This window comes from Lupinus angustifolius, chromosome LG18, assembly GCF_001865875.1.
Source record: "Lupinus angustifolius cultivar Tanjil chromosome LG18, LupAngTanjil_v1.0, whole genome shotgun sequence".
In the NCBI taxonomy this organism is placed as follows: Eukaryota; Viridiplantae; Streptophyta; class Magnoliopsida; order Fabales; family Fabaceae; genus Lupinus; species Lupinus angustifolius.
In genome coordinates, this window is record NC_032026.1 from 9682594 (window position 1) to 9695445 (window position 12852).

The window sequence follows — 12852 nt, forward strand, 5'->3', positions numbered from 1 at the left end:
CCTTTCTTATGCTCCGAGAAAGTGAGTCTACTTCAAGGGTAGAATCCTCAGTCCGAGCCCTAGTAGAGAACATTCAATTCTTACACAGTATGATAACTACTCCACTCATTCACTACTTCAAATCTAGCTAAGTATATCTCGACTTTCTTAAAATATTTTACATTCATTTTCATTTTCGGAATCACACTTTCTATTTCAAGATGTGTATCACACAATGTACAATTTTATTCTCACTAGTCATACTAATTGAAGTTTTACTTTTCTAACAATAGAAATTAATGATACATGAAATGATATAAACTCTAGAATGACAGATGTGGCTCCTTCATTTTTAAGGATCGTCAAGAGGAGTTAAGTGTGCAAATCATCTTCTTGTTTGAGTACAACATATATACATGAATTATGGATGATTTGTATACTCATTGATGTAATTAAATAAAGTGTAATATTAATGCATCGTTATTATAAAGATGTGTATATAATCAATATATTACTATTTTTAAAACGTCAATGATAACATAACATAACTGATGGATCATACAATGATAATATATATTAGTGTATCATCCACCACATATTTGTATTAGTTTTATTTAAGAGTCAACAATGATTAAAAATAAATTATAGATAATGCACTATGCATATATATTTCTCAAATTTCGTCAGAACCTTAATATGTGGAGTTTCAGTTTAATTTATTAGGATTAAATTACGTTTGTATCCATTTTTAAAACTAAACCCTGTATTTTTTTATTGTATTTATTTTTCGTTCAGCCCTAAACCCTATTACTTATGCTCTGGTTGAATAGCGGCAACTCCTTCTGTTGAGTTCTGAAATACACAGCTCTTAGAATTTTGGGTTTCTTCTGGTTTCGTAGAACAAAGTACTGAGAATGGGGAAAAAAGAAGGAAAAAGTCATCAGAAGAAGAAACAAGACAAATACTCATATGACCAGGATGCTCTCGACAACATGGATGACGAAATCGATGCGTGTAATTCTTTTTTTCTTTTTTCCCTTTATTTTTTGTTGATTATTTGGTTTACGATGATATGAGCTTTTTCATTTATTATTATTAATCTGGAGGTTGAGCCTCGGCATAATGATAAGGTTGGAGTCTCGGCAGGATAAAGTTGTTTGCCTTGTGACGTTGAGGTCATGTTTTCCAATCAAATATTGGAAACAGTTTCTTAGCTTGCGAGAGTAATACTGCAATACTGCGTACAACTAGATAGAATCCAAGTGCGCTAGGCTGCCGTGTCTAATTGATTTACTTGTATGACGATGGTTTTCTTTTGCAGTTCATAAGCAGAGGGACATTGTTCCCCTTGACGTAAATGACGAGGACGGAGATTCGGATGAAGATGATGAGCTCCCTATTTTCGATATTAAGGTTTTTGTTGCTTTAAATTTTTCCCCCTTTTCTGTGACAATGATATGAAACTGAAACTTTTTTCTTTAACTCATTGAAACATGACACATCACACTTATTTGTGGTTAATTTGTTTGCTTAAGAACTAGAGCAGCACAGTTGATGATGTTTGCTTTTAGTCTCATTTCTTTTGCTTTTTAATGTTCGTTGAAGGATGATGATGATGATGAAGAGGATGATGAAGAGGATGATGAAGAGGATGACGACGATGATGAGGATGATGATAATGAGGACGACGATGATGCAAATGATGATGTCGCAAAAAGTAAGCACATGTTTTTACTTACATATAAATTTATCGTAGTAATACTTTAGATTTGATTGAAATTGATCAAATTCTTTGTTATTAAGTATATATGCTATTTGGGCTCATAACAAAATTTGTTGCTTATTTCCCTTCGTTATTTTTTAATGTTGTTGAAGTTTAATTTATTCAAGATCTGTTATTTTGCTAATTGTTTGTGTATTTTTTGTTTAGTGATTAGGCAAAGAAAATTTTTACGTGCAAAATTTGGCGAAGGTGATGATGAAATTCAAGATGATGATGATGAAGATGATGAGGAAGATGATAATAAACTTACTTTCGGTGGGAAAAGGTTCTCTCACGGTGCTGAGAATCGTAATTTTGAGGTGAGGGATTTGAGCCATGCATGTGAAAAGTATTTTCCCCATATGTAATATTTGAACCGTTGGTGATACTTGTTCTTCTAGTAGATCCATGTTTAACTTCTGACCTACTTATTTTCCAATATAGTTTTATTGTTTTTGTTGAATAATTGTAACATTTTGGTTTCAGATTCAATCGAGTGATGATGAGGCCCCAAAAGAGGAGGAAGAATTGGCTTTACAAATTCAAAGGGAGAAGGCCAGATCATTAACAATGGAAGACTATGACCTAGGGGATATTAGTGTAGACAAAGATAATGAGAAATTTACTTCGAAGGTGAGTGCTTCTGATTATCTCATTACTTCGTTCCCTAACTGTAGTCAATTTGTATGTTAATGGAGGTAAAACATGTGGGAGAGGCAAAATCTGAGGAAGGCATATCATTACGAATTTACGATGTACAGCTTGTGTCAACAAACTTGTAGTAAACTTCTATATCTTTACAGGATGCATCAGATAAAGATAAGGGAGCGATAGAGTCACCAGATAGAGATATGACTTTCAAGCTTGAGGACCTGAATGCTTTGTCAAAGGAGGAGCAATTGAATATTTTGTCTAGGTAGGATTTCACAGCTTTGGTTTCCTTGGTTTCTAGCTTATGGGAAAAACTTTTATTTCCTTTAGAGAGGAGAGATAAGTGAAATTGCTTTTCATACTTGTGGTCAAACACAAAATAGCTTCTGATTTTACATAAATCTCTTACCAAGAATCCAAAACCTAAACACGAGGGGCCCTAAAACTAGTCTATGTCAAATTTACTGTACAATGTATTTTCCTATGCTTTCTTCCTGATAAATGATTATCTTCTCTTTTGTAGGTCTGCTCCAGAATTAGTTGGTTGGTTGTCAGAACTTAAGGAGACTCACAAGCAGCTTGAATGCAAAATTAACCCATTTTTGAGCAAGGTTTTTTTCCTCATCGTGTGATCTGCTTTTCTTCCTTTCGATTTTCTGTAGGAGTAGTGATGAAAACAGTGCAATAAGTGTTTGACCTGTATTTATAGAATAATTCAGAGGCCGAAAGCAGTTAAAGTTTAATGGATATAACCAATATGTGCTGGTCGAAGTGGAAGGGATTTGAGTCCCTTAAGCATGTTTTTTGGGAGGGGTCACTAGTTTTTAGCCTAACCATATCCTGGCAAATTAGTCTCTCACCTATTGGGTGGGATCACACTCTAGGAAACCAAAAAAAGTTTAGCGAATGTTACCTTTCTGTTTTGTCAAATAAAAACATGGTCATGTTATGGAAGTTAATATCTGTTACCCTTCTAACAGCATGCCCAGTGTTGATGACTTAGAATTGCATGTCACAGGAAAATGGTTTTTAGTCTCTCATTGCTAATTAATGTAGTAGGCTGTTTGCTTTGCCTTAGTCATTTCTTTCTGTTTTGGCCTTAGATTTTTTTGTTTTGTTCTTTCAACAGAGATGTTGGGTTCCTGGTAGGAATTATACTACTTTTATTATAATTAAAATTTAGCTCTTTTTAAGCTTTAGATGTTTTCTACTCTGTCTCTTGGTCTTCCACGTGTTACTATGTTATTTAGAATTTAAAGTCTGCGGTCTATAATCTTCATTGCATATACATGATGGCTTTTTGTTTCCGCTAGTTATTTCTTTCCATTGGATGTGCATGACACCCTTGCCTTAGATTTGATTTTACCTTTGTGAAGGTTAAAAAGGGAGAAATCGGTATAGAAGGAGGAGTGCAATATTTTGAGTTGAAGCAGATTCTGTTGCTGTCCTATTGTCAAGCTATAACATTCTACCTTCTCCTCAAATCTGAAGGGCAGCCAGTCCATGATCATCCTGTCATAGCTCGCCTTGAAGAGATCAAGATATTAGTAGACCAGGTATTGTTCTTGGCAAACATCTATGACTGTAAAGATCTAGTTTGCATAGTTACTTACTTGTTATATGAATATGGTAGGCATGAATAACTAATAGGTTGATCTTCTTCTAGATAGAAGCAAAATATTATTTATTTAAATGTCTTGGCTTTCTTCGATACTGGATTGACAGTTGATGTAGTAATCTGTATGTAGCATATTTAAGGGATTAGATATTTGCCAACACAATAGCTTTGCTCAATTAGTACAGTCTTTTAGATAATCAGTGTTTCAACCTGTCACGATCATGTTGCTTCATTTCCAGTTTTATAATTATCAGTGGCTCAACTAACTAATTGGAAACATTTTGCTGTTGGATAATTTATAGTATTGCATGCATCCTGCATGGGTAGCCTTGCTTAAACCTTGGAGAAATGGTTATAGTTCATGCTAGATTAATGTGTGAACATTCTAATGTGATGTCAAGAACAACCGGTAGACATAGTTGTCTGTAAATATTTACACCATTAATGCACGATTGCACACAAATATCAAATTTGAGACGAAGTTATCTTTCTTTCGATTTTCCATTTTTCTAACATGTGCCTCACTAACAGATAAAACAAATAGACTCTAAACTTCCAGTTGAACTTGAGGACATTCTTACCAGAAGTGATGAATTGGAAGGAGTCGTGAAGCCAGATAATGAAAATGCTCCATCAAATACCAATTCTTTTACTAAAAACCAAGAGCAACCTCTTGTCTCTGATGGATTGCCGGATGAAGCAGTGGTAGTTATCTTTTTTAATTTTGACTTATACACTTATCTTTCAAATAATAATCTCAAAATTTACCCGACCAAAAAAATTATGTATTGCTGCAGCCTCAGAAGTTAGTTGAGATACAAAAAATGGAATCCTCAAAGGATAATACACAGAAAGCAAGAAAAGATAAGCATCAGGTGAGTTATAGATCATGAACTATGGTGTCATTTTGCATCTTTGCATTAGTTGTGTTGATTTTTATTAATATACCTATAGAGTGTTCCCTATTTATTTGATATTTTTGTTGATTTGACTGAAATAAACTTGAATATGACAGAAGGATAGCGTTAGCGTGCAGAGTTTGGAAATGTTAAAAGTTAGAGCTTCCCTTGAGGAAAAGCTTAAACAAAAGGGTTTGTACAGTTCCATTGCTCCAAAGCCTAGTAGCACCCGAAAACGTTCGAGACCAGTTAATGGGTATAGCCTTACTCTTGTATCTTTTACATGTTTCCAACATTTGGAACTCATTAGTAATTTACCAAATTTGCAGACAGCTTGAAACTTATGATGATTTTGATGATGACGCTGCTGATGTTAAGGGGGCAGCTAGATTGGTTAATGGTTCCAGTAAAGTATCCAAGATTCTTAATGCTAGTTTGAAGAAAACAAAGGTACTGAACTCGAGATTTTTGTGAGAGTGATTCTAATTTCATTCGTAATTCATAGTAACCTGCATGTTGCAAGGTATTTGAGTAATAGTTTCATTGCAAGGTTTACCTATTCCTGGTAGAAACGAATTAAGTTATAAATGCAATCTGAGCATGATAAAACTGGTGCAGAAAGTCCTGCTTGCAAGTGTATCTGTTTGTTATACTTGTAATATATCCTGCAACAAGTCTCGAGATGGCTCTCTTATAGGGAGATGTATTAGTATATTTATATTGTCATCATATTACAATAGTGTTATATTAATAAATACAGAGGATATAATATATCATCAGGTTAACCACTGCATTGATCTTTGACCCAGGCTATTGGTTTGTTTATTTTTAACGTTGTATAGCATCTACATTCTTGTGCTATTTGTGATCACAGGAGAAGAAGAAATCCCTTTTTTAGGCTTCAGAAATGTTCATTTTGATATCACCTGCTTATAGAACATCTCATTGCTCTTTTTGTTTTTTGTTTGGGTAAGGTGGTTTCTGGTGATGATGATTTACCTAAAAGAGATGATATTGGAGAAAGACGAAGGAAACATGAGCTTCAGGTGTTGGCTGGTGCTGGAGTCAAGAATGAGGACGATGATGTTGCTGATGATGATAATGAAATGAATGATGTAGGATCTGATGAGGTTTCTGATGAAGAGGATGATGTTGAAAATGAGGACTCAGAAAATGAATTTTACAAACAAGTGGAACAGCAGCGAGCTGAAAAACTGGCTGCAAAAGCTGCAAGTTATTCGAGGTGATGGTTTGGTACCTTTTGACTTTTTTCAACTTGTTCAAAAGATATATCTCCAAAATATTAATACACCTTGGCTATTTTCTATTCAGATTCTTTCCCCATTTAATATGAAAATAAAGATTGCTTTGCTTTTGTAGGAATCCTGCAGCACCCTTCTCTCAGCCAGAGACTGTTGAAGGAAAACGCTATATCTCTACTCAGGTTTTTACCCATACTAACCATGCTTTTCAATTTAATTGTTCATTTCATATAAACCTTTTAGTTAAACTTTGTTGCAAATATGCTGCAGATGTTGAAGAACAGGGGACTGACTCGAAGTCGCAATAAGGATAAAAAGAATCCGAGAAAGAATTACAAGGTCCTTCAACTCGAAGCACTTATTCAGTTATTCTCTGGGATTAAATTTTTCCTCAAATTTTGTTGTTTAACTTTTTCTCCCTGGCTATCTCAAATTGCAGCTCAAGCACCAAAAAGCTGTTAAGAATCGCAAGGGACAAGTTCAGAGTATCAGAAAGCCCACAGCTCCTTATGGTGGAGAGTTATCTGGAATTAATGCAAATGTCAGCAGAAGCATCAGATTCAAGGGCTGATACTATCATGTGGCCTTTCAATATCATCATTCTAAATTCCCCAATTTTGAATCATTGTAATGGTGGAAATGTAACTTATATGATTGTTGATTAGGAGATACACATTTAGCATAATGGATTTTTGCAATTTTGGTGGTTCTGATCTGAAAGATTATGTTACATTTTATGTTATAGAACTTTGAAGTGGTCTGAAGGTAATACAGTCTGAACATCACTGTAACAAATACTTTCAGCTCCTCAAGTGTCATGTTTTAGGATGGATAGATTTGTGTGGTACAAGGTGTTGGAATATGACATGTTTAAGCATTTATTCTAACATCTTCTTTTAAATAAGCCTAAAAGATTTAATTTTCTTTAAGTTGCTTTAATATATTTATTAAAATAAATTATAAATAACTTATATACAAAGGTTATAAGCTCTCCAATTGCCTTACAGTACTAAGCAACTACTCTTGAGTGTGGTTAATAGGAAACAATTATATATGCACGCCTTGTCAATTACCCTTGTTTAGGGTATGTAAAGAAAACCCGAGAGTCACATAATAAGTGTATTTTATGTCTTTTAAACATTTATTTTCTCTATTATCCTCTAAAAATTAATCTTGTAAATAGTTTTTTACATGCAAGGTTTTATATTTTACCCAAGTGGATAAATTGTGTGAGTGAATTATTTTATAAGTGGTTTTTTTTATATTCTACTCAAGTGGATAAATTGTCTGAGTGAATTATTTTATTTTATCAAAGGAAAGCCTTTAGGCCTGTGAAACCAAGAAAAAGACTGGTGTAAAAAGTATTTCCCCTTCATTTGTCTGATTTTTTAAGACTGGCTTTAACCCACTTCACTGTTTCATGTTCACAAGATGGATCAGCAAATTACAATATTGCCACTCGCTTTCCTTTTTTGGCCTCAGGAAGCACTCTGTGTAGCGCCCTTAGTTCTTTGTGAGGGTGCCCTTAGTTTTAGTCAGGTAAGAATGATACCAGAAAGTAGTAGTCTACCTAGCACAAACTCCAGCTTATCTTTACTTTTCCCTTAGAAAAATGAAAACAATATTTGTAAGCCAACATAAATAATAGGAATTTTGTCCTTTCCAAGTACAAAAGAAATTTGTGGTTGCTCATGATTTTCATATGTTTGCATAGTGATGAATAATGAAATATGTCTTAACCTTTAGCCAACATGGTGACTGAAATTTTGAGTTTCATAAGATACTCCTATAGGGAAGTGCTATAATGTAATACCCCACTACTTTTTTATTTCACCTCATCCATTTATCTTCTACTCACCATCTATATCCCAATGAGAAATGATTGAAAGCACAAACACTAACACAAAAAACATCAACCATCTGAAAATTTGAACTCAAAACTGCCTAAAGTTTGCCTCCGGGGACATGAGATACAATTAATTTTAGGAAAAACCTAAACTTGAAGCCTCAAACTTTCAGATTCTTCCACAAAGTAGTAAAAAAACAGATTACAAACGAGTTAGAAAGAATCCTGATTCAATCATGAAGCACTGGCATCAGAAGCAGCCTTTTTCTCCCTCTTTTTCTTGTTTCGTAATGCGTTCTTGCTCAATGATCTAAATTAACCAATAGTTAGCATTTAATGACAGAATATAATCATAGGAAGCATAGAGCAATGGAAGAGAGAGACAGAGTAAATAAAGGTACTTACTCTCCAGTGCTCTCTCCAAGCAACTGCAAATTCAAATCATTTTGGCATTCATTAGAGACATTAAATAAAAATGAAACCAAGAGCTCGAAGAGTCGAAGGGAAGAATCATAAAAATGTATATATCAGATCATTTGGCTACTCTAAAGTGCCAAAAACACTTCATAACGATATATAAGTTATATCGCACAAAACTATTGTTGACTATATTTACAGTTTATAACTGAGCATAGACTATGTATACCTCTGCCTGAATAGCAGCCGCAGTCTTAGCATGTCGTGGGCGATATGCGGCAGGTTTTTGTGGCAGGGGATTGGCAGAAGAGGCTTTTGTAGAAGCCTGGGCTGTTTTTGGTCCTTGACCTGCAATTAGTCCATGGTCTTCAGAGAACAAAACATATAACTCAGAACTGAATGAATTATTAGGACCAACATGGTATAGCACCTGATGGTTTTTTATCCTCAACTTTTCCCAAGTCTAGAGACTTAATTAATTCTGTGATGTCAACAAATTTGCTTGGTGACTCCGGTTTCCAGTCAACCTGCGAATAGTTTGTGTACAATTTAATGATGTCTGGGAAAGACGAAAGAAAAACCATTTAATAAGAGATAGTTCAAAGACAATACTGACCTGGTACAACTTGTTAAACATCTTCTTAAAGTACAATGACCCGTTGTAGTGAAATATCTTGATCCTTCAATACAAGGAATTTTTTTTGTGTGAATAGGTTTGATTTGAGACTATGATCGCCAACAAAATTGAATCTTCCACAGATATAAAACCAATCTTGATATTGTATTAAAGCTACTTTGACCAATCAGTCAGGAGTGTGATCCTTATCACTCATTCTTCTAAATGGAAGTTAAATAAGCGTTAGGTAGAGTGGACAGAGGCATTGCCCAAAGGATGCTGGACATATAAAACCAATCTTAAGATTTCATCTTCGAGCTTAAGCTTTTAGAAACGTTGGTCCTTGACAGAAACCGATATATAACAATCAACAAAATATTATCCCATAAATTAGTTAGGTTAGTGACCTATCCCCAATAAATTTTCAACTTAACCACTTAATATGGTTAAATCTATGGAACAGCATAAAATTGGCCTAGGATGAAGTCATACACTGACATTCCGAAAACAAAATTGTAGACAACTGTATATTTTGAAGCAAAGAGTAGACTGATGCCAAAATATAACATACCCATTATCAACTTGAAGCTTGGAGCTGTTGTTGCTGTCATGAAATAGCGCCCATCCGGAGACCATTTACTTGTCACAGACCATTCCGCCTTGGTTGCTGCGAGCTGCTTCTTATCTAAATAATCCCAGAATACTTAGAACATGAGCAAGACAAACATATGAACTCAATATAAGAAGCATGTATTTACAATATTGCATACGCTTGAGCATGTGTTACATGGAAGTACAGCGGATATTTGTTCTAATTTTCAAAACTTGGAAAATAGTACAAATATGAAACTACATGTGCAGTTGCTAATTAATTTATTTCAATAAATACTATGCATGCCAATCTATCAGGCGAGGATACATTTCCCTTTTGGGTTCCATCGAATAGTGTTATATGGACCAGTTCCAAGCTCCAGTAGAGGATTGCAATTCTTGTCAAACATAGTTGCTTTAGCAGGCATAACTAAAACACGTTAAGGAAATTAAAACATTCAAGTGATATATAAAGAACAGACAAAAAGTGATGAACATAATGTGAAGGCACAAAATACCCAATATCTGACTTCTATTATAGCTTACTAAAATTCATAACATATAAGAAGGTTTATTTTGTTAAACCAAATTGAAAGAAAGAAGCAATTCTAGTGTTTTTTCAAAGCATTCCTCACATGGGGCTAAAGTCATCCTAATATATTGAATTGGTTGAGTACTTTGCCAAGATGAGTTGATGACTTTACCATAAGTATAACACATCAAACTTGGTCCAGTATTTCAAGTTGCAGGATCTTCGGCAAATATAAAATAGTTGGAACTGGCATACACTTGTCTAGATAAAAGGAACTACCATGCATTGTTATCTTCATATTGTGTGTATCACAAGGAAAAGGATACACCCATATACAACAGCAAATTCTAAGCCTGAACATGACCATTGAGCATCATGAACTGGCCCTTCTTTCCCTGTCAAATTAAAAATAAATAAAAAACATTATCCTTGTTATGGAGATTATATAACCAGTTATCACTTTTTATTTTACTAACAGTAAGAACATACGAAGAGGAACAAGTCCTTCGTGCTTCCCATCTGTTGTCAGATAGCATAACTTTGACTCTCCATAGTAACTCTGGTTAGTTTTGTCAACATCTGACTGCACCACCACTAGAAGCCCAGTTGAACCATGATTCCATTTAAGCTGGGTGGTTAAACATCAAAAAAAATTCCGCCGAGCAATAGCTTGACTTTGAGAAGCATTTCCAGATGCAAATATCTGACACTAGCAGGAATCCCCTACAAGGTTCCACAGTATGTGCAAATAAAAATTAAAAACCTGGGATAAGTCGTCATTATTTTTAGATGCCTACCACACAAGATATAAGCCTCTTCTCAACCTTTATATTTAACCTTGATTAATATGGATTACCGATGGGACTAACAAACGCAGAAGATTGCATATGAAAACAACTTCATATATACCCTTTGATATGTAGTCAGTGTTTAAGACTTTAAGACAATATGGTTTCATATGATTTAGCCATCAGCTATTCAGAAGGTACCAATTCAATCTAACAAACACATGATATTGCAATAACTAACAATTTTATTTTATAAATTTCTTACCGATGTTTGACAACAGGATTTCATACACTATATTAGAGTACTTTACTCAGTCCTAGGAAGATACATAATTTCTCAATTTTGACCCTACTTCTCAATTTCTAAACTGAATAGTTGAATTTCTTCATTTGCTTCAACTTGCCCCTTCCATAAATCCTATGCTTGAAATCCAAGACGAAATTGAAACAATATACATAGATCAAGATTCAACCAAACAAATAGAAGAAAAGGAATGTATTCTTGAATGTTACATGTTTCAATAATTTAATAAATTAGTCAAGTTATCTCCAACAACTTGGCTCAACTACGCATCCTAAATACACAATGCATCAGCAATATCCATTTAGCATTTTAATTCTTTTTATGATTGGAACAAATAATTTTACATATAGTACATAATTCTCGGACCAATTTGTTCATTAAACTATCCAAGAATACAGAACAAACTTTAAGACAGTTGTGAAAAATATAAAACTTTATGCAATAACGGTTCATAGAATTTTACATATAATAAACTTAAGATCCATTTCTCATTTACATTGTCAGAAAACTAAACTAAGCCTACCATAAGCATAAAGTTGGCAGACACAAACCTTGGATTCTGGAATAAATGCAGCTATATGAGACCCAGGTGTGCTAGAAAGCTCGACGGCAGCTACTCCTGGAACTCTTAATCGGGAGATAATTCCTTTAGAGAAATCCCGACCGTCAAAAAATTGCACCTCGTTAGTAGCCAGCCGATATGCAGTAGCTTCATCAGAGCTGAATTGAATTGCTGGCCTGAACCACAGACACCATGACAGTTAAAACATAAGCTGTTGTAACTTATGATAATGTTAGGCATGCTTCAATAAAGCATAGATATATGAACATCCATATGATGACAAATTCCCAAATCATTCTAGGTTATGACTTATTATAACTTGAACTACAGAGTAAGAGCCAAATTTGCTAAGAACTCTATCTGTTTTCATAATTCATGACTGCATACCAAGTAGGTTTTGTCAAGTTCTTTTGGGAGCGTTGATAAACAGGATCGCCGGTCTCCGTTTTCCATAATATCACATTCTTTTCTTGTGGCGCTGAAGGTTTTTAAAAGGTTTGCAAATAAGTTCCACAAGGGGACAGAATAGCAGATGTAACATTGGAGAGTTCAAAAGACCTAATCTCTTTAGCACTTTTGCAAACATATACACTAATCACTGAGTTGGATTTCATCACCATGAGTCTAGATCCACCATCGTTGAATTTTGCATTCACATAATTAACTTTTTCATGCTTGACCATTGGCAAAGGGAGGTCCAGTCCAGAGTGAGAATTCTTCTGGTCCAATATGAATCATGGGAAAAAAAGGTGTGTCTCGGCGCAAGGGTAAGGTTGTTTGCGTCATGACCAGGATGTCACAGGTTCAAATCCACAAAATATACTCTTTGTTACTTACGAGCAGTAAACTTCTACCCTCATCATACTCCACTAATGTACAGCCTCTGAGCCACTATTTTCACATGAATTATAAAATTAAAATAAAAAATGGCATTTCTATTGCGTTGAGTATTTATTGACATTTTTATAAACTCTATGTGGCTCTAGTAAAACTACATATTACTCTTGTTCTTGCTTATTCGCATT

The 12852-nt window shown here is 34.5% G+C and overlaps 1 protein-coding gene and 1 pseudogene across 4 annotated transcripts; one reads left to right on the top strand and one right to left on the bottom strand.

The window, feature by feature from the left end:
• LOC109333295 (something about silencing protein 10) lies at nt 780-6978 on the top strand. Of its 4 annotated transcripts, none has more exons than XM_019568701.1 (16): nt 780-993; nt 1301-1392; nt 1585-1696; nt 1910-2061; nt 2228-2374; nt 2545-2657; nt 2916-3003; nt 3769-3948; nt 4542-4715; nt 4808-4885; nt 5026-5165; nt 5239-5359; nt 5884-6152; nt 6290-6353; nt 6442-6510; nt 6611-6978. In XM_019568701.1, the coding sequence occupies exons 1-16, from the start codon at nt 894-896 to the stop codon at nt 6740-6742; spliced, it is 2031 nt and encodes a 676-aa protein (XP_019424246.1). In that variant the 5' UTR covers nt 780-893; the 3' UTR covers nt 6743-6978. The 4 variants fall into 4 exon arrangements, with proteins under 4 accessions (XP_019424246.1, XP_019424249.1, XP_019424248.1 ...); XM_019568704.1 differs by having other exon boundaries at nt 1618-1696; nt 5029-5165; XM_019568703.1 differs by having other exon boundaries at nt 781-993; nt 1618-1696.
• LOC109332525 lies at nt 8070-12613 on the bottom strand (annotated as a pseudogene).